This window comes from Pelodiscus sinensis, chromosome 11, assembly GCF_049634645.1.
Source record: "Pelodiscus sinensis isolate JC-2024 chromosome 11, ASM4963464v1, whole genome shotgun sequence".
NCBI classification, from domain to species: Eukaryota; Metazoa; Chordata; order Testudines; family Trionychidae; genus Pelodiscus; species Pelodiscus sinensis.
The window spans coordinates 47175389-47200249 of record NC_134721.1 but is presented as its reverse complement, the minus strand read 5'-3'; the positions used below and the strand labels follow the sequence as shown (position 1 = coordinate 47200249).

Here is a 24861-nt window from a genome sequence, read left to right as displayed (position 1 = left end):
AACTCCCATTGGTTGAGAATCAGGGCCAATAGGAATTATGAGGGACAGTGGCTGCAAACAGGAGCTGCGCCAGGTTACATCTCATCTCCATATTGGTGTACATAACACAATTCTTTCCATATATGGACATAAAAATTAGGGGGGACACTGCTTATGAAGTATAGAAACCTGTTTAGCATCAATAAATGACTCCTTCTTCAGAAGTTCCGTGATGCTCACTTAACATTATAATAAAGAAGAGAGTAATAAATTGTTCTCCTTAACCACTGAGGCTCTAACAAGAAGCAATGGGCTTAAATTGCAGCAAGGGAGATTTCGCTTAGACTTTAGGAAAAACTTCCTAATTGTCAGGGTGGTTAAGTACTAGAACCAGTTATGTAGGGAGGCTGTGGCATTGCAGTCACTGGAGATTTTTAAGAGCAGGTTAGACAAACACCTGTCAAGGGATGGTCTACAAAATAATTAGTCCTGCCTCAGTATAGAGCCCTATCAAGATTCCTTCCCATCCCATATTTCGATTTTTCTGTTAGATCCCTTGTCTTGTCATAGTAGGAAGCATTAGATGAAGCTGGATATGCAAAAATTATTGTGGTTATGAAATTAAGGCGATTGACATATAATGCGTATAAGAATTTTAAGATTAAAAACAAAAATTTAAAACTGACAAAATTGAAAGGCCACACTTTTACAACAAGCCACAGTCTCACATTCAAACCACCAAACCAACCTTAACAGCTCTAACAATGTTACAGTGTGTTTATGAGCTCTTGTTTACAAAGTATTGCACTTATTTTTACAATTTGCATTAAAGAGGCCTATGTTTCGTTTAGACATCTTTTAATAATGTAAGTCAGTTAAGAGAAGTTGATTTGTGCTATATACCAACAGTCCAAATATTCATGACCAGCTGGCCTGGAAGATTAAATAAAACGAGCTCCTGTTTATAAATACCAACCTAATGAAGATCACAGTTTACTATCATAGACATCTCTTTTCTACCTTGCAATGGGCTAGAGGAATAGCTCCATCATCCATTTTTATCTTGATGTGGGACATAATCATGCAAATAGGTATATAAAAGGTTTTTTAAAATTACTAATGTAAGAAAACTTAAGAGAGATGCAATGAATGTAACTGCATAATTTGACTGAAAAAAAGGGATGCCTAATGCCTCCGCATTTAAATTTCAAGAAGGAGCAGTGATCGTGTCTGCTGTGCAATTGCATGTGGTCGTCCCTGTGTGCAAGGCAACAGAATGCACAAGCCTAGTATTTTGGATATGTGTGCAAAAAGTGAATTTGGGAGTGCTATTTTGCAGACAGTCATTTTTTTTTTCTGCAGTAAGGTCACTTCCCTTAGATTTCTTGAGGGCCATTCAATATGACTAATGTTGCGCCTCACAAACACAGATATGAGTTTTATTTTTTGTTGTCTTCCCGGGGGCTGGGTTAGAGATGTGTTAGCAGTATCTGAACGTCAGCTGTTGCTTGTGATGGTAATATGACTTTAAGATTGAATGTGCTAGATTACTACCACTTTGGATTTTGTTTAATCAACAACATCTTTAAAACCTTAATTAAGTATTTGGGTTGGGATTTTTTTTTAAATGTAATCCTAAATTATGCTACCAGAAAAAAAAAGCTTTGTTGCTGCAAATGCTAGGAACTGCAAGGTAGCAGAGGCCCACTCCTGCAAACACTAGAAAGACTGCTAGATTAAGAGCACCATTTGCCTTCTTGATTAGCTCGCCAAAAAGTCTTCTGCAAACTACAATCCCTCCCTGCCCACTACAGAGGAATAATAATGATGCAGATTTGCTAACATCTGTACGTAAACGATGCTCTGCAAATCTTCATTTTTACATAAATTCAGGGTTCCTCTTCTGAAGAGCCTAGAAAAGGCACAAGATTGAAATTCTCTCCTTGAGCCACTGCTGCCAAAAGGGGTGGGGGGTTTATTAAGAGACATAAGCCCTCCTCACAATTTCCATTTTTAAAGATCAGATAGACTAAACTTGCAAAGCCTCAGAAATTAAATCTGCTCCATGTATTTCTTCGTGACTACAGCAGAATGTCAAAGCTCCATCTGTTATTTTCACAAATTATTTTACCACAGAGAAGCTAAACTTAACTGCTGTATGAGTCACAGCTCTTTTGTAGGCCAGCAGAGATGACCTATAATATGCTATGAACATTCTGCTGGCCAGAACACTTGATCTGACTCCTTGGTCTCTCTCCTTGATCTAACCTACAGGAAATGTTTTCTGATAATTCTGCAGCTTTGCCGTACATTTTATTTCATTCCAGTACACTATAATTTAATAATTTCCTCCAGGACAATTTAATCTGAGAATCTATGCACACATCACTGCACAAGGAGAGTAGTGCCTCAGTGCAATCAGAGTAAGGAAGTCACTAATGGGACGAGTCACTGAGGTCACTGGTGTGTTTTTGTTGTTCAGTTACATCATAGGTTTTTTTTTTAATTGAAGGCAAAAGCATTTGCAAGTATCTCTTACAAAAAGTATGAAAATAACCATGTGGCTGAGGCAAGATGCATCTGCATGACTGGTACATCGTCCTATTAGGAAGGGAAACAGAATTTTGTATAAATCCCAGAAAGGCAGCAGAAACATTAGTCATTGTTTCTAGTATCATAATTAATATTTCTCAAGGACAGAAAAGGGAGACTTGAGCCAATTTAATTAGCTTAACATCCTTCACACACTTAGTTTAGGATGATGTAATCAGCACAGTATTTGGAGAGAGACCAGATATTTTGGTCTTAGTGTGGTAGATTTTAAAAATGACAATATAGTTCTCTTGAAAGGTACCAGAATAACAGAACTGGAAATTAAATCCAGGGCCAGCAGGTACCAGGAAGACCATATTTCCCTATGCTGAATATGGTACCCCTGGTAAAATTTCTTATATTCAAGCAAGGTCAAGAGTAACCAATCAGAATCATGTAATAAAAAAAGTTCACATTATCATCAGGCTGACAGCCCCTTCTAAAAGGAAATACTACACGGTTGTATTATTTTTATTTACCTTCTTATCTTTAAGATTTTCAGTTTCACGCAGGGATAGGTCACACACACAAACACACACGCCAGTACACGTTTTTCATGTGGTGGGAGAGTGTGACCAACCAATCATCCTCACCTTCCCTGTCCTCCATGTCTGGCAGGGCCTGCAGGATCGATTTGCTTCTCCTACTATGTGTTGCCACATCTTCTTGAGGCAACACATAAGTGAGAATGCTGGGTCACATTCCTTCCTCTCCCCCCTCCCGCCACAACTGTTCTGCCAGGGTTCACACCAGACTGTGGCCAGCAGCAGCCTTTTGGCACAATGCTGAAGGAAAGAGATGGGAGCTGTTGTCAGCAGCAGTGAGGAAAGAGAAGTTTCCGAAAAAACTTCACTTACGTCCACACTGCTATTATGTTCTTTCGAAAGAATGCAGGGTTTTTTCTGACATTGGTAAACCTCATTCTACAAGGAAGAATGCCTTTTCCGAAAGAGCTCTTTTGGAAAAAGAGGGAGTTTTTCGAAAGAAGAGGCCTCAAGGAAAAAGCACAGGTACCCTGGTAGCCATTCCGTCCGTAGTAATCACAGCTTACATGCAAGAAAGCATATAATGAGTGTGGACGCTTTCTTTTGGAAGAAGTTTTTTTGGAAGATCTCTTCTGAAAAAGCTTCTTTCAAAAAAAGCTTGCAGTCTAGACATACCCACAATGACAACCATTTTGGCCAACACACCAAAGATTGAACTGGAGACCTCCAGAACTAAAATAATGAGATATACTAAGAGCTAGAGTGCCACAGCTTTGTAGCTGGAGACTCTAACAACTCCTATGCCCTTGGGGCAAACAGAGGGGGACCTGTAACTCACACTGACCAATGGGTTACACTAACTATACATTCACACGTATGGAGATGAAAAGTTGTATGTACAAACCCTATTAGCAGCATGGTAGTAGTTATCACATGACATACATCTGAACATATCAAGGTGAGAAGGTACTTTATTCTCCCTCTAATCCTTGGTGTTACTTTGATGGAAACACACACAATCTACTTCTCTGAAGACACTGTGGGGGTCTCAGTACTTCTAGCCATCAGGCAACATAGTTAGATGCCTAACTGCAAGTTTTGACTTTAGAGCTCAGATAAATGTAAGAGATAATATCAAATCTATATTAATAGTATGCATGATAGCGCTTTATAGAGTTTTGAGATGAGTTATTTGACCACATATAGTTTCTAACTGCTGAGTTTCCAGCCTTTGAGGTACCAAGCTTATTTCAATGTAGAACACAGGGAAGCTTTAAAGTTAAAAGAAACCAAATTTCCTTGATAAGCAACTCTGGCTTTGATTGTGTCTCGTCATCCCTAATATCAATCATGATATTTGCAAGCTGAACCTTGGCCACATTTTTATAAACAAGTGAAAATGTCCCTTCCTCACAGGAAGTTTTTGAGAATGCACTGAAGGAATGCTTTTCCAAATATCAGCATCTCACATAGATTCATTTATTAATGTTGCCCTCTCCACAGATAGCCATATAGGAACCCCCTCTCCCCCCAAAAAAACCCCACTGTTGTGGGGGTGGATGGCTGTGTAGCTTTTATGTATCCAAACTTGACTGGCACTAATGCCAGTGTTTTCAAGCCAAAATGTAGATCTGACCACAGAAGACAACTTCATAGATGTTAGATTGAAAAAACTTTCCAGCTTTTAGCTATTTCTCCAATAAATGCTCCCTTACTGTACGTCTTCTAGTGCAGGGTTCTCAACTAGGGATGAAAAATATTAATCCAGGGAGGCTTTGCAGTGGACTCTGCTGTATAAAGCTTAGATTTATCCTGCAGAGCCTGCAGCACATGTACCCACAAAGATTTTTAATGCTTACATGGTTATTAAATGACTTTTTACATCCCAATTCTCAGCCTTTTTCTCTGAGGTCCCCTTGACATGCTATAAAAATTCCAGGGTCCAGCAGAAGTGGGAAGGCTTTGGGTAGGGGCCATGAGCATAGGCATAGCATGACATCTATTTTGGGGGGCAGGGACCAGCAGGTCTTAAGTCATCTCCACATAGTGGGGTTCAAGGAGGGAATACCACCAATACCTAATGACTCACCTCAGCAGACCACCCAGTCTGAGTGGATGTGCACAACCAAAAATTATAACTCAAAGCTACTGGGGGGCTTAGTTCAAAAAGTTTGAAAACAGCTTAGGGTGCAGGGAGAGGGTAGCTCAAGGTATAGGGAGGGAATAGCTAGGACTGTGCCCTCACAGGAAGTCGCTATAGGTGTGGGAAAGGGGCTGGCTAGGGGCTGTGTGCAGGCAGAGATAGCTCAGGATGCATGGAGGAAATAGCTGAGGCTGTGCACACATAGGGGGTGGCTATGGGTACGGGAAAGAGGTGCTTAGTGGCTGCGTGTGACCAGGGAAAGATACCACACATCATTTGGGTTTTTAAGTATACCATCACTGAATGATTTTTCCTTAATTATCCAAATAAGTGTCACAAGACAATCACTACTACAGAGCAATCTGGTTCACTGATCGGTTGTGCCATGACACCCTTTTAGATATCTGAAAACGGCTATTATGTCCCCCCTCAATCTTCTCTTCTCTAAACTAAACAAGCCTAATTCCTTCAGCCTTCCCTCATAGGTCATGTTCTCTAGACCTTTAATCATTCTCGTTGCTCTTCTCTGGAGCCTCTTCAATTTCTCTACATCTTTCTTGAAATGCAGTGCCCAGAACTGGACACAATACTCCAATTGAGGCCCAACCAGCACAGAGTAGAGAGGAAGAATGACTTCTCGTGTCTTGCTCACAACACACCTGTTAATGCATCCCAGAATCATGTTTGCTTTCTTTGCAATGGCATCACTCTGCTGACTCATATTCAACTTATGGTCCACTATAACCCCTAGATCCCTTTCTGCCGTACTCCTTCCCAAACAGTCGCTTCCCATTCTGTATGTGTGAAACTGATTGTTCCTTCCTAAGTGGAGCACTTTGCATTTGTCTTTATTAAACTTCATCCTGTTTACCTCAGACCATTTCTCCAGTTTGTCCAGGTCATTTAGAATTATGACCCTATCCTGCAGATTAGTCGCAACCCCTCCCAGCTTGGTATCATCTGCAAACTTAATAAGCGTACTTTCTATACCAATATCTAAATCGTTGATGAAGATATTGAACAGAGCCGGTCCCAAAACAGACCCCTGCGGAACCCCTCTTGTTATGCCTTTCCAGCAGGATTGTGAACCATTAATAACTACTCTCTGAGTACGGTTATCCAGCCAGTTATGCACCCACCTTATAGTAGCCCCATCTCAGTTGTATTTGCTAGTTTATTGATAAGAAAACCATGTGAGACCATATCAAATGGTCTCCAACAGTCACTGGAGCCTGGGAGGAAAAGCATCCACCACTTGTTGAATCAAGGAAGATTTTGTTACCACCCTTACACATCAAGCTGGGTCTGATGAAGAACTTTGTCAAGGCTATGGACAAAACACAAGCAGCTTTCAAGTACCTCTGTGGAAAATTTCCAAGGTTAAGTGAAGCTAAGATAAAGGAAGGTGTCTTTGTTGGTCCTCAGATTCGTGAACTTCTTCGAGATGATGCATTTGACCATGCACTGCGTGGCAAGGAAAAGACAGCATGGAAAGCTTTCCAGTTAGTGGCAATAAATTTTCTCGGAAACAAGGCAGACAACTACAGGTTGTTGGTGGAAAACCTCCTCAAGGTATACAAAAGCCTTGGTTGCAACATGTCACTAAAGATACATTTTTTGCAATCTCATCTAGATTTTTTCCACCGAACTGTGGAGCAGTGAGCGACGAGCACGGCGAGCGATTACACCAGGACATTGCAACAATGGAGAAATGCTATCAGGGCAAGTGGAGCCCATCAATGCTTGCAGACTATTGCTGGACAGTGACAAGAGATGCTCCATTTAATGAATACAAGAGACAAGCCAAGAAGCGCCGAGTAGACACTGAATAGGACTAAACTATGTACATAATAGTTTTCTGCCTTTTGTTTCATAATAAATTTTATTTATATAACCCTTTTGTTGATTTTTAAAGTGTTACATAAACAGGACAGGTGAAATATTATCATGTAAAGCAACCATAAACACACGAAAAGACCTAGGTTTACAATTTATGATTAAAACTCTACTATCTACACAATATACATAGATGTAAAATGTAAAAACTTAAATGTCTTGGAAACAGTAGCCAATCAGTGGTTTTAATTGTCATATTTGAATTCAGCACATCAAAATACATAATAAATAGCACATTTTATCTCTGAAGCAGACGACTTCTAAAAAATTGTAGACCAGTGTTACAGGATGAACCTTTGAGAGATGTTTTGGGAACACTCACATCAAAAAGATAACATTCCGGTCACAAGCTGACAGAGCGGGATCCGTGGATTTTAACAGAGACGGAATATATAAAGCAGGGTGCTTTGCTATGGAATTTTGGGTTCGTCTGACACACTATCTGGAGGGGAGTATCGGATTGATCGACCAACAAGGCCCTGCTCGCCCCTGTGCTCAATCTACCTGTCCACTAGATTGACACAGACTCTGGACTGGTAACTATATCATCGGGCAAAACTGTGTATGCATGATGTTTTGTGTGTATGTGTGTGTTTGAAAAGTATATGCAACTGTTGTATTCTCAATAAATGCGGCGTACTGCCTTTTCTCCCACAAAAGATCTTGTGTGCTTCGTTTAAGCATAACCCAGGTGCAGAGGCAATGGGATGCAGCAATGGTGGGGAGTTGGGCATAAAGGGGCCATGGGATGCAGGAGTGGTGGGGAGTTAGGCTGCAGGGCCCTGGGTGGGGATGCAGGACGGGAGGAGCTGAGGATGGTGGGGATTATGGGGTGCAAGGATGGTGAGGTGCTGGGGATGGTGGGGCCATGGAGTGCAGGGAAGGGGGAAGATGGGGTGCTGGGGCCATGGGTGGGGAAGGCAGGCATGTTGGTGAGTTGCAGGTGCAGGGTCCATAGGGTATAGAGCCCTGGGCAGAAAGGGTGAGAGATGGGGTTCAGGGCCCTGGGTGGGGGGGCGTGTGGAGGCAAGAGTTGGGGTGCACGGCCCTGGGCAGGGGGGGCATGGAGGGAGGAGTTGGGATGTGGGGCCCTGGGAGAAGGGTGCGAGGAGGGGGGAGTCGGGGTGCGGGGCCGGGGGGGCGAGGAGGGGGGAGTCGGGGTGCGGGGCCCGGGGGGGTGAGTCGGGGTGCGGGGGGGCGGGAGCCGCGGCTCGCAGGGACAAGGGCTCGGCAGCTCTTCCGAGCCCGGCCGGCGCTGGGGGCGCTGTGGACCCGCCGCTCTTCCCGCGCCGCTCTGGCTCCCTCGCGCCGTTGTCTCCTGTGCGGCGCGGGCGCGAGGCCGGGCGGGCACCGCACGAGCGCGCAGGCGCCAACTGCCGCCGGGCCCGGCTCATGGCGCTGCCGGCGCTGCCCGGCTCGGGGGTGCAGTTCCGCAGGATCCTGGCTCACTTCCCCCCGGAGCTCAGCCTGGCCTTCGCCTACGGCTCCGGGGTCTTCCGGCAGAGCGGGGCCGCCCCCAGCCACGGCGCGGTGAGCGGGGCATTGCGCGGGCTGTGGGCTGCCCCCTCCGTGCCCCGCCCGTGGACCGCCCCCCCCAGCCCCCCGGGCATTGCCCCGCCCATGGACCGCCCCCCCAGCCCCCCGGGCATTGCCCCGCCCATGGACCGCCCCCCCCAGCCCCCCGGGCATTGCCCCGCCCATGGACCGCCCCCCCAGCCCCCCGGGCATTGCCCCGCCCGTGGACCGCCCCCCCAGCCCCCCGGGCATTGCCCCGCCCATGGACCGCCCCCCCAGCCCCCCGGGCATTGCCCCGCCCGTGGACCGCCCCCCCCAGCCCCCCGGGCATTGCCCCGCCCATGGACCGCCCCCCCCAGCCCCCCCCGGGCATTGCCCCGCCCATGGACCGCCCCCCCAGCCCCCCGGGCATTGCCCCGCCCATGGACCGCCCCCCCAGCCCCCCGGGCATTGCCCCGCCCATGGACCGCCCGCCCCAGCCCCCCGGGCATTGCCCCGCCCATGGACCGCCCGCCCCAGCCCCCCGGGCATTGCCCCGCCCATGGACTGCCCCCCCAGCCCCCCGGGCATTGCCCCGCCCATGGACTGCCCCCCCAGCCCCCCGGGCATTGCCCCGCCCATGGACTGCCCCCCCAGCCCCCCGGGCATTGCCCCGCCCATGGACTGCCCCCCCAGCCCCCCGGGCATTGCCCCGCCCATGGACCGCCCGCCCCAGCCCCCCGGGCATTGCCCCGCCCATGGACTGCCCCCCCAGCCCCCCGGGCATTGCCCCGCCCATGGACTGCCCCCCCAGCCCCCCGGGCATTGCCCCGCCCATGGACTGCCCCCCCAGCCCCCCGGGCATTGCCCCGCCCATGGACTGCCCCCCCAGCCCCCCGGGCATTGCCCCGCCCATGGACTGCCCCCCCAGCCCCCCGGGCATTGCCCCGCCTGTGGACTGCCCCCCCAGCCCCCCGGGCATTGCCCCGCCCGTGGACTGCCCCCCCAGCCCCCCGGGCATTGCCCCGCCCGTGGACTGCCCCCCCAGCCCCCCGGGCATTGCCCCGCCTGTGGACTGCCCCCCCAGCCCCCCGGGCATTGCCCCGCCCATGGACCGCCCCCCCCCAGCCCCCCGGGCATTGCCCCGGCTATGGGCTGCCCCCTCCGTGCCCCGCCTATGGACCGCCCCCCCCAGCCCCCCGGGCATAGCCCCGCCCGTGGACTGCCCCCCAGCCCCCCGGGCATTGCCCCGCCCGTGGACTGCCCCCCCAGCCCCCCGGGCATTGCCCCGCCCATGGACTGCCCCCCCAGCCCCCCGGGCATTGCCCCGCCCATGGACCGCCCCCCCCAGCCCCCCGGGCATTGCCCCGGCTATGGGCTGCCCCCTCCGTGCCCCGCCTATGGACCGCCCCCCCCAGCCCCCCGGGCATTGCCCCGCCCATGGACCGCCCCCCCAGCCCCCCGGGCATTGCCCCGCCCATGGACCGCCCCCCCAGCCCCCCGGGCATTGCCCTGCCTATGGACTGATTGGTAACAGCTAATTTAGACCCATCATTTTATATGTATTGTTGAGATTATTTTTCAATGTATATTTACCAACATTCAATTGATCTGCTGATTTGTTGCCTAGTCACCCAGTTTTGAGAGATCCTTTTGTAGTTCTTCTCCCTGGCCTTGGAGCTTAAGTATCTTGAGTGGGTTCGGATCATGTGCAAATTTTGCCATTTCATTGTTCAATGTATGCATAAATGATCTGGAAAAAAGCACAAACAGTACTAGTCCCAGTACAAATGCTGGGGATGGGGAGATACCATTATTTACCTTTCTCCTTTCTGAAAACTGACCATTTTTCTGCTGAAACAAAAGACAGGACTATGCAGCACTTTAAAGACTAACAAGATGATTTATTAGGTGATGAGCTTTTGGGGGCCAGACCCACTTCCTCAGATCAATATTGGAAGAAAATTGGCGTGACCATGTACAGGCAGTCCCCGCGTTACGTACAAGATAGGGACTGTAGGTTTGTTCTTAAGTTGAATTTGTATGTAAGTCGAAACTGGTACATATTGTAGGGGAAACTCTAGCCAAACATTTCTCCAGAGCTCAGTTTTATTCTCCCACACCTCACTTCCCTCAGTCCTTTATTCTCAAGCTGAGGTGTCTGCTGAGAAAAGCCGCTCCGCGTCTCCCTGGTCTGCTGGGGGGGCCGCTAGCTTCGCATCTCCCTGGTCTGCTGGGGGGAAGCAGTTAGTGCGGGGTTGCCTCACCCCGTTTGTAAGTAGGGATCCTATGTAAGTCAGATCCATGTAACCCGGGGACTGCCTGTATACCAAAGTGATACAATCAAAAAAAGTGAACAAATATAAAATTGACAGATCAGATTTAAGAGGAGGGGTGAGGGGGGAAGGTTAGTGTCTGAGGTAATGACATTAGGGGTGATAATTGGGGAAGCTATCTTTGTAATGGGTGAGATAGTTAGCATCTTTGTTAAGACCCATACGTAAAGTGTCAAATTTAAGCATGAATGACAGTTCTGAGGCTTCTCTTTGAAGTCTGGAGTCAAAATCTCTTTGAAGCAATATGCATGTTTTAAGGTCATTGAGAGAATGGTCAGTCTGGTTAAAATGGCAAGCAACAGTTTTCTCTCTGTGAGAGAGCCTGATGTCTGTTTTATGCACATTGATTCTTTGGCGAAGTGTCTGAGAAGTTTGTCCAATATACATAGCAGATGGACACTTTATGCACATGATGGATGAACAGGAATATGTATTCTTGATCTTGTAACTGGCATGGTTAGGTCCAATAATGGTGTCAGCTGAGTAAATATGTGTAATTTTCCAAGCATTGAGAACTCCTAATGAAAAATTTAAATTAGATTCTCATGCAAAGATTTGTCTTCTATAGAAATTTGGGTGTGCTTTAATTTGTTTTTTAAAAACATCAGTTATGGGTTGGTAATTTCCTGTCTCTGGTGGTGGTGTCTCCCGTTATTATCGCTGGGCATTACATGAAGATCATTAGAATCTTCAGGTGGATAGTGCTTTGTTTTCTAAACTATATGTAACTGTCTCTTTTTGTTTACCTTATAGTACAACATGCTGGACTTCGTGTTTGCTGTGGATGACTCTGTGTCTTGGCATATGATGAACCTTTTAAAGAATAGGAGTCATTATTCCTTCTTAAAACTTTTTGGGCCCAAGCAAATCAGTACTATACAGAGTTGCGGAGCAGGGATTTATTACAATACTTTAGTGCGATGTAATGGTCGGGTAAGTACAATAGGTTGTGACTAATTTTCATAGATCAGCATTTCTCAAACTGGGGTCTGCAAACTCCATGGAGTTCTCAGGCCTCACACATCAATTCCTCCCCCAGCCCTTCCAGGCAGATTCCCTACCTATCCCACTTCAACATGGCTCCCAAAGTGATCACCAGGTGCATGAATGGCCAGGGAGGCTCTGTGCACTGCCCTGCTTAAGTGCTGACTGCAGCTTCATTGGCTGGAAAGTATGATCAGTGGGAGTTGTAAGGGCAGTGTGCAGAGCCTCCCTATTTGCACCTCCACCTAGGGACCACAGTGACCTGGCAGCCACTTTGTGGGATTTGCAGTAAGCACCATCAGAACTGTGCATTGCCTCTTGCATCCCAAACCCCTGCCCCATCTGAGAGTCCCTTTCCACACCCAAAATCCATTCTGGAGCCTTCACCCAGACTTCATTCCCTGCCCCAAACTCCTTGTCCCCAGCCCCACCCCAGAGTTCATACCCCCAACCGGAACCTTCGCTCTCTTCCCGCATGCCAACCCCTTGCCCCAGCCTGGTGAAAGTGAGTGAGGCAAGGGGAGAACAAGCAACGGGGAAGAGGATGGGGAGATTGTGGCAGAGGTGGGGCCTCAGTGAGGCGGAAGGGCAGGTGGTCTCTGGTCTCCAAAAAATTTTAAGTCAAAGTGGGGTTCCTTGGGTTGCGAAAGTTTGAGAACCACAGTTCATAGATCAATGTTTACATCTAGAATATTGGAATTACTAACTCAGTGTAGCCTCTGCTCAGGAAATACAATTTGCAGTTTGTATTTATGTTACAAATAGTCGCTGATCCTTGACTAACACTTAAGCACTTACATAAAAACTTCAGTTCTACATTGCCTCTTCAATATTCAGTATTTCAAGCTGTTTTACAAAGTACTGCATTAACTCCTGGAAAGCAAAACAGGAGATGACATTGTGCTCAACAAAAGCAACATTTAAACACAGCAATTAAAGCACTTTTACAATAACAGTTGAACTTATATTATTTTCTCAACAATAATTTTGAAGCCATTACATCCTTCATTGTGGGAAGGAGGCAGGTATTGTCACCATTCTGCAAATGAGAAAACTCCGATGTAGATTCAAAGACTGGGCAATTAACAGAGTAGATGGGATTGTTTTAATTTTGATGTCCATACAAATATAGGACATGACATAATTGATGTTCATCTTATTTAACTTCTGATTCCCTCTCATATTAGTACTGAGTGTAATTAATAAATAATGTGCCAGTAGTGTAGTATTTATTCTGTGTCTGGTTATATTCCTATATCTATTTACAGGCAGTCCCCGGGTTACGTACAAGATAGGGACTGTAGGTTTGTTCTTAAGTTGAATCTGTATGTAAGTCTGAACTGGCATCCAGATTCAGCCGCTGAATCTGGACACCAGTTCTGACTTACATACATATTCAACTTAAGAACCCCAGGCGTCCCTAAGTCAGCTGCTGCTGAAACTGATCAGCAGCTGATTCCAGGAAGCCCGGGGCAGAGCAACTCTGCCTCGGGCTTCCTGTAGTCAGCCGCTGGTCAGTTTCAGCAGCGGCTGACTTGGGGACGCCTGGGGCAGAGCAGCTCGGGTGCTGCTGGGTTGGTCCAGTAGCGCGGCCGCTCCTGGTGCTACTGGAGCAACCCAGCAGCACCCCAGCTGCTCTGCCCCAGGCGTCCTGATTCAGCCACTGCTGAAACTGATCAGCAGCAGCTGAATCAGGACTCCTGGGGCAGAGTAGCTGGGGTGCTGCCGGGTTGGTCCAGTAGCGCCAAGGGCTGCGTCCCCCCCCAGCAGACCAGAGAGACGCGGAGCAAAGCGGCGGAGGACCCGGGCCGGACCCGCGGCGCTTCCAGATCAGCTGGAAGCGCCGCGGGTCCGGCCGGGTCCTGCGTGGCTTTGCTCAGGGTCTCCCTGGTCTGCAGACCAGGGAGACGCTGAGCAAAGCCGTGCAGGACCTGGGGCCGGAGCCGCGGCGCTCCCAGCTGATCTGGAAGCGGCCGCGGGTCCGGCCCCGGGTCCTGCGCCGCTTTGCTCCCCGTCTCCCTGGTCTGCTGGCTCCCGCAGCAGACCAGGGAGACGGGGAGCAGCTTTTCTCACCCCGGAGGAGGCGGGCGGCGGGCGGCGGGACCAGATGTCCCGACGCTCCAGTCCTCCAGGGCGAGAAAATCCCCGTTCGTATCTGCAGATCCGACATAAGTCGGATCCGCGTAACTCGGGGACTGCCTGTACAGTTAGTGTTGCGGGGGGGGGGGGTGCATGCCTTTCTGCCCACTCAGTTCTGTTTCAAGTTGTTCTCATTTTGTGGGAGTGACAAGAAAATGAAATTCCTTCTCTTTACCAAAAGCAGGAAATGGAATGAAGGACATAGGAAAGCCTATGTTTGAAGCCAACTATAGCTTTTGTTAAAAAATTTCAGGCATGGTGTATCAGGGTGAGTATGATGTCGGTGAATGGACAGTCACCAAAATATTCTCTCGCTAGGTGGGAAGAAATGCAGGCCATCTTTAAGTGTAAGGCACTTGGATGAGAGAAGAATTATGGGCCCAATCCTGGTCCTATTGAAATAAGAGGTTTTTTTAACCTTAATTTTAAGATGTATGGTAGCAGAATCTTTGTTTTAGACTTTTCTGACTCCCACTCATCTCTCATACTTTTATTTTCCAGTTTGTATGATGATGACTTAGCTTTTGAACTGTCTTCATTCTGTTCTTGCATGGTCAATTAAGAATGTTCTAGAGTGACCTGGAGCCTGGTAGTAATCATTGGAATCTTGTGGTGTACAGAAGCCTGCTATCTGTGTTATATTATTTAGGCTGCTTCCCTTTAACTTATGATTGGCAGGAAACAAACTCTTCAGCGTGAATTCTTCTAACTGTTGAAAATGACCTGCAACTGTTACAGGATTATATATTGACTACCCCCAAAAATAGAAGCAGGTAGGGAGCATCCTGCATATAAACTTGGTTCTAAATTTATCATTGTTCTTTTTTAAGCTTCCCAATGTTTCAGAACATATCATTCCTTTTCTGCTGTGACACCGTATCTTGCACGGCCATATATCCCAACTATTATGCCATCCAGTGCTTGTATAGGTCAAGCCTTTCCAAAACTCTCTTATATGAAGAAATCATAGATGTAAAAGGTTAAATGCTTAACTGATAACCCAAATAATCATTAGCCTTACTGGAATGCTTACGTGATGACTGGTTAACTAGAGGGCTGGGCCAGTGGGAGCAGCTGCCCACTCCCCCCGGGCCTGCCAGGGTCAGAGTGGCCAGGGAGGGGTGGCCCCTCCTCACGCGCCATGGTTGGGCCACAGAAGCCACCCCGGCCCCTGCCTGTGTGAAGGATGCATAAGTCAGAATAGGGCCTTGGGGATGTTGAGGGGGGTCAGAGCCAGAAGCTGAGGGTTTGGAAGTGAGGAGAGGCTCAGGTCAAGGGGTCCTGTCTGGTGGGGCCTTTTTCATCTCCTCCCCCACTGGCCATTGGGTCTTGTTTTCTCCCCCCCTCTCCCCCCCCACCATGCCACCAGGGAATTGGTTTGGGGCAAGGGAGCTACTTACTTGGTCTGGTGGCAGGCAAGATGGTGGAGCTCCAGCCCTGTTGGCTACTCTCTTGGTCTTGTGGCTGCCCCCCAGTGCATGGGTGGCAAGTTTGTATAATTTTTGGTGGTGCCCCGTTAGACACCCCCCCGACCCGTTAGACACGGCCTCCTGACACTCTCTCCCCCCCCCCCCCCCCGTTAGACACGCCTCTGGAGGTAACACGTTCGGGGCAAGATGGACACATGACCAGAAGTAAAAGGTGTCATGTCACCCCTCTCGAAAGGCTTTTCCTACCATCCTCCTACCAACAGGGATTAGTTTGGCCCCCAATGCAATTATCCTGCAGTTGCATTAACCCAATGTGTGTGACATTAACTCGGGGGCAGAGAGGCTGGAGAAAGTGTTCCCTCTAAGGCTATGTCTACACTCGCTGCTTTTTGCGCAAGTATAGACGTTCTTGTGCAGGAACCCACAGAGCATCCACACTGCCCACCTGCTCTTGCGCAAGGAAATCTACAGTACGGTGTGGTAAGAGAGGGCATCTTGCGCAAGAGCTACGCTCTTTTCTAACAGGTGTAAGCTCTCTTGTGCAAGAGGGCAGTGTGGATGCTCGGCAGGGATTTCTTGCGCAAGAAACTCCTATGGCTAAAATGTCCATCGGCGCTTTCTTGGGCAAGAGAGCGTCCACACTGCCATAGATGCTCTTGTGCAAAAGCACAGCTTGCACATGGCAGTGTGGACGTGTTCTTGCACAAGACTTCTTGCACAAGAATTCTTGTGCAAGAAAGCACCAGTATAGACATAGCTTAAGAGTTTCCTTCCATGAGCAAAATGAATTTTGTGTTGTGCACCAGTACTGAGTTCGTGTGGCTTGTTTGGATGTGCCACTGTGGCACCCAAGTTATTAATAAATATTTTTAAACCTTTACCTTTTCTCTCTGCTGCCATGTCTCCTCTCCTTGCTCCATCTCCCCTGGTGCCTGCTGCCCCCCAACTCCTCACCCTCCTCTGCTGTCCTGACTCCTGCCCTTCTCACTGCCCTCAGCCCTCCTGCAACCTACCCCCCTCCACCAGCTCTTTTCTCCCCCTTGTGCCCACTCCTCCAGTAGCCCCACTCTGATCATGTGAGCTACCCCTCCTCATCCCCTCTCCTAACACCTCCCTCTACAAACCTGCCCTGCCTCTCTCCTCTGGTGCTGGTCTTCTGCTTTACCCCCAGAATCCCCTGGCACCTGCACCTTCTCTTACTCCTACACCCTCCTGGTGCCTCCCCCTTCCCTCACTGCTTCTGCCCCCTTTGCCCTCTTTTTCCCTGATGCCCACCCCCTCACCACCCTCTGCCCCCATTCTCCTCATGCCCCCGTGCCCTCGCACATGACTTGCTCCTTCCTGGTCTTCCTCATGCCCACCCCTTCTTTCAAGCCTTCTCCTAGCACCTCTTCCAGCCCCCAATACCCTTACCCTCTCCCCTCCCAGCATCACCCTGTCCCCCTCCCACTGACACCTCCCTTCCTGTCTTTTTCCTCATTGTCTGCACATAGCCCCTTGGCATTTGTCTTCCCTCTACCCTGTCCCTTTGGTGCCTTCCCCCTCTCCCCTCCTCCTCCGCACAACCCCTTCCTCTCCCAGCCCTTCCCCCACCCCCATCTTCTTCCTTCCACTTTGCGGGGCCGGAGTCTGCGCTCTGTCCCTGGACTCTGAACCTGCAACGCAGCGCCCAGCAGTTTTAAAATCCAGGGCCAGTCTCCTCGCCCACTGGTTTGAGCACACCCTCCTGGCAAGCTGTGGAATTCTTCAAGGGTCTCCTTCCTGTGGGTCTGTATGATGATAATGTCATCAATATAGCCTAAGTAGAGGAAAGGTGCTAGGGGGTGAGAGCTGAGGAAACATTGTTTGAGGTCAGCCATAAAAATGTTGGTATATTGTGGGACCATGCGGGTGCCCATAGCAGTACCACTGACTTGAAGGTATAATTGTCACCAAATTGGATATAATTGTGGGTGAGGACAAATTCACATAGCTCAGCCATCAGGTGTTCCTGACAGCTTGTAGTCCATCCTCATGTGGAATGTTGGTGTAAAGAGCTTCTGCATCTGTGGTGGCCAGATACTGTTTTTGAGAAGATAACTGACGCTCTGTAGTTTCCTCAGGAAGTCAGTGGTATCCCGAAGATAGCTTGGAGTGCTGATGGCATAGGATCTGAGGAGAGCATCAACGTAGCCAGATAATCTTGCTGTAAGGGTGCCAATACCTGAGACGATGGGATGACCAGGATGAATTAGAAGCCCTGGCACAGTCAAAGAACTATGATTTGATTGGAATAATGGAGACTTGGTGGCATGACTCACATGACTGGAGCCCTGGCATAGAAGGGTATAAACAGTTCAGGAAGAACAGGCAGGGGAGAAAAGGAGGAGGAGTGGCACAGTATGTAAGAGAGCAGTATGATTGCTCAGAGCCCCAATATATAGAGGAAAAAAAGCCTGTTGAGAGTCTGAGTTAAGTTTAGAGGCAGGAGCAACAGGGGTGATGTGGTTGGTGTTTGCTATAGACCACCAGATCAGGTAGATGAGGTAGAAGAGGGTTTCTTCTGACAATTTAAAGAAGCCTTATTAAAGGCACAGGATGAAACCATCCCGATGCGCAGTAAGAAAAGCAAATATGGTAGGCTACCAGCTTGGCCTACTGGGGAAATCCTTTGTGAGCTTACAAAAAGGAAGCTTATAAGAAGTGGAAACTTGGACAGAGGAGTATAAATATATTGCTCGAGAATGCAAGGGAGTAATCAGGAAGGCAAAAGCACAATTGGAATTGAAGCTAGCAAGGGATGTGAAAGGTAACAAGGGATGTGAAAGGTAACAAGAGAGGTTTCTACAGGCATGTTAGAAATAAGAAGGTGACCAGAGATGGCATGGGGCCATTAGTGGATGAAGGAACTGAGAGATGATGTACTCAATGCTTTTTTTTGCCTCTGTCTTCACAGACAAGGTCAGCTCTCAGACTACTGCACTAGGCAATACAGTATGGGAAGGACCCACCCTCGATGGAGAAAGAACAGGTTAAGAACTATTTAGAAAAACTAGACATATACACTGATCCATGGGTCTGGATTTAATGCATCCAAGGGTACTGAGGGAGTTGGCTAATGTCATTGCAGAGCCTTTGGCCATTATCTTTGAAAACTCATGGAGATCGGGAGAGATCCTGGATGATTGGAAAAAGGTAAATGTAGTACCCATCTTCAAAAAAGTGAAGGAGGACAATCCAGGGAACTACCGACCAGTCAGCCTCACCTCAGTCCCCAAAAAATCATGGAGGGGATCATCAAGGAATCCATTTTGAAGCACTTGGAAGAGAGGAAAGTGATCAGGAATAGTCAACATGGATTCAGCAAGGGCAAGTCATGTGTGACCAATCTGATTAGCTTCTATGATGAGGTAACTGGCTCTGTGGAGATGGGGAAATCAGTGGATGTGATATACCTTGACTTTAGCAAATCTTTTGATATGGTCTCCCACAATATTCTTGCCAGCAAGTTAAGGAAATATGGATCTGATAAATGGACTGTAGGGTGGATAGAAAGCTGGCTAGATTGTTGGGTCCAACGGGTAGTGATCAATGGCTTGATATCAGGTTGGTGGTTGGTTTCAAGCAGAATGCCCCAAGGATCAGTTATGGGGCTGGTTTTGTTCTTCATCTTTATTAATTTTCAGAGGTGTAGCCGAGGTTGTTGTTTGTTTGTTTGTTTTTTTGTTTGTTTTTTTAAAATTTTTCCTGTTACAGACTAATAGTCTAGTAGCATCTTAAAGACTCGATCCACTGGGTTTTTTTTTCTTCCTCCCCTCTTTTTTCCCTTCTCCCCCTCTCCTTCCTTCCCTTATTTATTCTTGGATCTGGACTTCCTACACTCCTGTCATGTGAAGAAGTGGGTTGTGCCTGTGAAAGCTCATGATACCATCTAAATATTTTGTTAGTCTTTAAGGTGCTACTAGACTATTTGGTTTTTAATTTTTTTCTTAATTTATCTTTATTAATGACCTGAATGAGGGGATAGGTTGCACCCTCAGCAAATTTGTAGATGACACTAAGGGGAGAAGTAGATACATTGGAGGGCAGGGATAGGGTCCAATGTGACCTAGGCGGACTAGAAGACTGGTCCAAAAGAAATCCGATGAGGTTCAACAAGGACAAGTGTAGTCCTGCACTTGGGACGGAACAATCCCAAGCATTGTTACAGGCTGGGGACTGACTGGCAAGGTAACAGTCTGGCAGAAAAGGACCTGGGGATTACAGTGGATGAGAAGTTGGATATGAGTCAACAGTGTGACCTTGTAGCCAAGAAGGCTAATGGTATATTAGGGTACATTAGAAGGAGCATTGCCAGCAGATGTAGAGAAGTGATTATTCCTCTTTATTCAGCTCTGGTGAGGCCGCATCTGGAGTATTGCATCCAGTTCTGGGCCCCCCACTACAGAAAGGATGTGGATGCATTGGAGAGGGTCCAGCGGAGGGCAACCAAAATGATTAGCGGGGGCTGGAGCATATGACCTATGTGGAGAGGCTGAGGGATTTGGGCTTCTTTAGTCTACAGAAGAGAAGAGTGAAGGGGGATTTGATAGCAGCCTTCAACTTCCTGAAGGGAGTTCCAAAGAGGATGGAGAGAAGCTGTTCTCAGTAGTGATAGATGGGAGAACAAGGAGCAATGTTATCAAGTTACAGTGGGGGAGGTCTAGGTTGCATTTTAGGAAAAACTATTTCACCAAAAGGGTGGGGAAATACTGAAATGTGTTACCTAGGGAGGTGGTGGAATCTCTATCCCTAGAAGTTTTTAAGTCTCGACTTGACAAAGTCCTGGCTGAGATGATTTATTTGGGATTGGTCCTGCTTTGGGCAGGGGGCTGGACTTGATGACCTCCTGAGGTCTCTTCCAATCATAGGATTCTATGATTTCCAGGTTTTATGGATCTTGGCTAGCAGATAGAGTACTCCTGATTGGGGCTCTCGAGGAATGTTTGTATAGATTTAGGCCTGAGCTATGGCAAGGAGTTTCTTGAATAATTGGCGTAGTTTCTTTTGGTATTCCTCAGTGGGATCAGAGGAAAGAGGTCTGTAGAATGTGGTGTTGGTGAATTGCCTGGGAGCCTCCTGTTTGTCGTCTGACCTATTGATTATGACCACAGCACCCCCTTTCTCCGCCTCTTGGATTATAGTATCAGAGATGTTTTTGATGCTGTGGGTAGCATTGCGTTCTGCATGGCTGAGGTTATATGTGACATAATATTTGTTCAGAGGGTCAGCTGAAATAAAAGGCACTTTGTAATAGTCTATTTGTATTGCAGTGGCAACTAGAAACCTCCTTTGGATATTGGGGCCTCAGCGTGCTGGGCGTTGTACACGTGTAATGAAGAATAAAGTGAACTGTTTGCAGAATCACAGAATAAATGGCATTTTTGAATGATTGTGAAATGTAGCTCAATGTATGAAATGTATGATTGTGAAATGTAGCTCAATGTATGAAATGTATGATTGTGAAATGTAGATCAATGATTTGAAGAGATTATCTTAGTGAGAGAAAGGACTGTGATGTCCGTGCACATTCAGTGCTTTGTATAAAGTGTCAGCAAAGCATCTTTTTATGTTGTGGGTAGGATTCGTTGGAAAGACAAATTCATACATTTGAGATGTTTTAGAAGGTCCAGTTCTACAAGGGCTGCCAACTCTGATTGAATGTATTCCTGAAGGTTTCATCATATGAGCCTTTCATTAAAGGTTAATCTTTCAGGACAGTCCTGTAGGGTTGGCTAATTGTTAGTTTCATTTAGTTCTTTAACCAGTAAACCTTGAATATTAGTGTTCACATTTTACTTATGGGATTTACATTTCTATAAAATAATTACTGCTTTTATCAGACATTTTTACCTAATGGAGCCAGTGTAACAATTATGAGAGACACTCTATTTTGCTTTTTCAGATGATAAAATATGGTGTAATTGGCACTGATGCCCTGATTGAAGATCTGCTTCACTGGAAAACTCTCTATGTTGCTGGACGTCTGCAAAAGCCGGTAACTATCTTACTCTGGTCAGCTTGTGTCTTTTAAACACAGGAAACTGCAGGTATGGAAGATGATCAAATGCTGCAGAAAGTAGTGTTGATTATTTCAGTTGGTCAGACTCTGAGTCAGTACTGAACAAATGTTCCTGCAAGTAACCAGACAGACTACTCTCAGAAGGGTAACCAGGCCCATATGCAGGGAGGAGCTCAAGAGGAAGGCAGCCGCCATAGTCCCCCAAGTCAGCATGAGGGGGCTCAGTGGCTGCCTTCCTGGTGGTCTGTGGCTTGAGGTCAGACCCCCTTCTTCCCCCCCAACGCTGGCGCTGCAGCCTTGCCCTTCACTTCTCCTTCTCCCCTCCCTCCCCTGATACGCAGTTGGAGCACCAGTACCTCCATCCGCAAGGAGCAGCCTGGGCTTGGCTCCACTGGCTGGAAGCCCCATCTGCACTGACCTGGCGCTGGCCTTGCTGAGCAGGTAGAGCAGCAGCAGGTACCGGTGGGTGAGAGAGTAGGGGTCATGGCAGCCACGCTGCCCTCCATAATCCCAGAAGGTAATTTCTATAAAACCTTTATTACTGTATATATTTTTAATATGTTTTAACAAAATAATTTTACCGGTCACTGTTTCCACTCACATTTGTCAGTAACCTCTCTTATGCACACTCATTGCATGATTATTTTGAACTCCTTTATATTTAAAAAAAATTGTCCACATATTTACAAAAAAAAAAAAAAAGTACCTTCCACAGAAATTCCTGTATATGGGCCTGGTAGCTGTGTTAATCTGTAACTTCAAAAATGAGTAGTCCTGTGGCACCTTAGAAACCAATAAAAATATATATCATTAGCTTTCATGGGTAAGACCCACTTCATTAGATGAGTTGGAGTGAAAATAACAGACTCCAAGATGATATAGATATAGATCTTCATATGGCACCTGTTTCAAACCTATAATAATTTTTGTTGCCCTTTTCTGAACCTTTTCCCGTTAGGGATGTTAGTTATCAGATAATAGAATAGTCGACTAACTGCATGAATTCTTAGCAGTTAGTCGACTATTCTATAGTCTTCGGGGGTGGCACAGGCAGTTAGTGCAATCCAGCCCCACTCCCAGGAAGTCCTCTGCCAGTTCTCCTGTGGGAAGCTTGGACCCCCTGAGGACAGGGGCTGCTGCCACCCCATGCTGCTGCCTCTGTATCAGTGGCAGCAACATGGGGTGCCAGGCAGGAGCCAGTCTGCAAGGGGAGCAAGTTTAAAAACCAGCTCCCCTCACGGGCCAGCTGCCTGCCATCCCATGCTGCTGCTTTTGATACAGAGGCAGCAGCATGGGGTGGCAGCAGCCTCTGTCCTCAGGGGATTCTGAGCTTCCCACAGACAGAAGCTTCAGGGCAGGGGAGAGGGCAGGTGTCATGAGTAGGAGCTGCAAGGGAGAGTTTGACTTCCTGGAGAGCAAGGAAAGGGTTAAGCTAACTGAGGCTCTGCACCTGAGAGGGGGGGCTTTGGGCATTCAGCCAATGAAATGCAGATAAGAAATTTCAAATGAGGGAGGTTTTTTTCCCCTTTGTTTTGTGGCAAGCAGCAGTTTTTCCCCAGGTATGAAGCAGGAGATTTGGACTCTCCCGGGAACAGTCTCCTTTAAAATATGTAAATAGGGAAAAGTTTAGATAGTCTGTCAGGTTTTATTGTTTTCCTTGTTTGGGGGTTTGGAAATCATATCTGAGCTGGTCAATTGTTTTTCTCTTCTCTTTTGTAACTAAGAATTACAGCCCAGGGAGAATCCCTGAGTCTTTTTCAATTTATGGCTTTTAACACCGAGTCATCTAGTATGCTTGCAACAGTCATTTTATTTTAATAATAAAAGTGTTTTCTTTTTGTTTTGGTTAACTGGTATTGGTTGATTTTGGTGTCCTTAAACCTAGGTGCCTAAGTGAAACCACCTTACCTAAGAGAAGCAGAGCCCCATTGTTCTCTGTAGATTATCTCTGTTTTCCCAACTCCAAGCAAAATGGAGGTTGGGACAGGGGATGAACTTTGCCTCATGCAAGGGATTCCAAGTAGTTTCTTCCCTGGAAAAGGGTTTATTTTTAGGGACACTTGGTGGTGGTGGCGGTGGCGGCAGCGATCATTTTATGTATGTATGTATGTATGTATTTATTAAATCTCGGGGAAACTGAGACCAGACAAGTGTGTCTCTGGGAGTTAGCAACAAGTTCTTACAGAATTTATTCTGCTAGCCGAACCCCATCATCTACGCTCCAAGTGCCAGGTTGGGGAATTGAGCCATGACAGCAGGGGATGCTGCCGCGAAGCAGCCTCTGTCCATGTGAGCCCAGGCTGACGTCACAGAGACTGCTCCGATAGCAACCCCCTGCCTGCGGGGAGCTCAGACCCACTGTGGACAGGAGCTACTACTGAGAAGGGATGCGGAGCAGCCTCGGTCCATGGTGGCAGGGGCTGCTTCATGGCAGCCTCCCCTAGCCCTTCTGTCCCGGGGGGACAGGCAGCACTACAGAGCTGGTGTTAGGGGGAGTCTGCTTAAAAGCGCCCCAGTACCGGCTCCTGCTTCCCCTCCCATGCTGGGAGGGGGGGGCGAATGCAAGTAGTCAACTAGATTAACCGATAAACTTATCAGTTAATCAACTAAATGACTACTCGGTCCCATCCCTATTTCCAATGTCAGTATATCTTTTTTGAGATGAGATGACCACATCTATACGCAGTATTCAAGATGTGGGCGTACCATGGATTTATTGAGAGGCAGTAAGATATTTTCTGTTTTGTTTTCTATCCCTTTTTTAATGATTCCTAACATTCTATTTGCTTTTTTGACTGCTGCTGCATATTGAGTGGCTGTTTTCAGAGAACTATCCACAGTGACTCTGTAGAAGCTGCAGAAACCATTTTATGTTTAGCTAAAAACCATCTTGTATAACAGAAACCATTTCAGCTTTTAGCCTTTGCACGTAGACCAGAGTGAACTTTCTATCACCCCATGTGCCAGGCCAAGGCATATGTGCTATTGGAATGTGTTAATTGGGCTGGTTTAGACAGGAGAGGTACTCCCTCGTACCTGTCCGCCATCTTGTTAATAAGGCTTTGTTTTTCCTCGTTTAATTAATTATTTCTGTAATTGAATGCCCTGACATCAAACTGTTTGGTTAAGGGTATAAAGATACTAGGATTAATTGTATTAGCCAGCCTCACTGGGACCGGCTTTGCTGGGACCACGTTTGGCTCACTTTGCTTTTATTGGCCAATAAAACTGTCTGTTTAGCCACGTAAACTGAGTGAAGTCTTTGCTTCTACAACTCCAAGATCTCTCTTGAGTGGTATTAGCTAAATTAGTCTCCATCATTTTGTATGTATAGTTGGGATTA

The 24861-nt window shown here is 47.4% G+C and overlaps 1 protein-coding gene across 6 annotated transcripts in view; it reads left to right on the top strand.

Annotated features, from left to right (window-relative positions):
- Positions 1-8409: 8409 nt before the first annotated feature.
- Positions 8410-24861, top strand: part of TAMM41 (TAM41 mitochondrial translocator assembly and maintenance homolog) — a 52188-nt gene continuing 35736 nt past the window's right edge. For 2 of the 6 annotated variants that reach the window (XM_075939631.1, XM_075939627.1), the window contains exons 1-3: positions 8412-8625; positions 11679-11858; positions 21402-21494. In XM_075939631.1, the coding sequence (XP_075795746.1) occupies positions 8488-8625; positions 11679-11858; positions 21402-21494 (411 nt within the window). In that variant the 5' untranslated portion in view covers positions 8412-8487. Of the gene's footprint in view, positions 8626-11678; positions 11859-18587; positions 18653-18677; positions 18868-21401; positions 21495-24861 lie in introns of those variants that run through there. The other 4 variants (XM_075939630.1, XM_075939628.1, XM_075939632.1 and 1 more) reach the window with 4 other exon arrangements.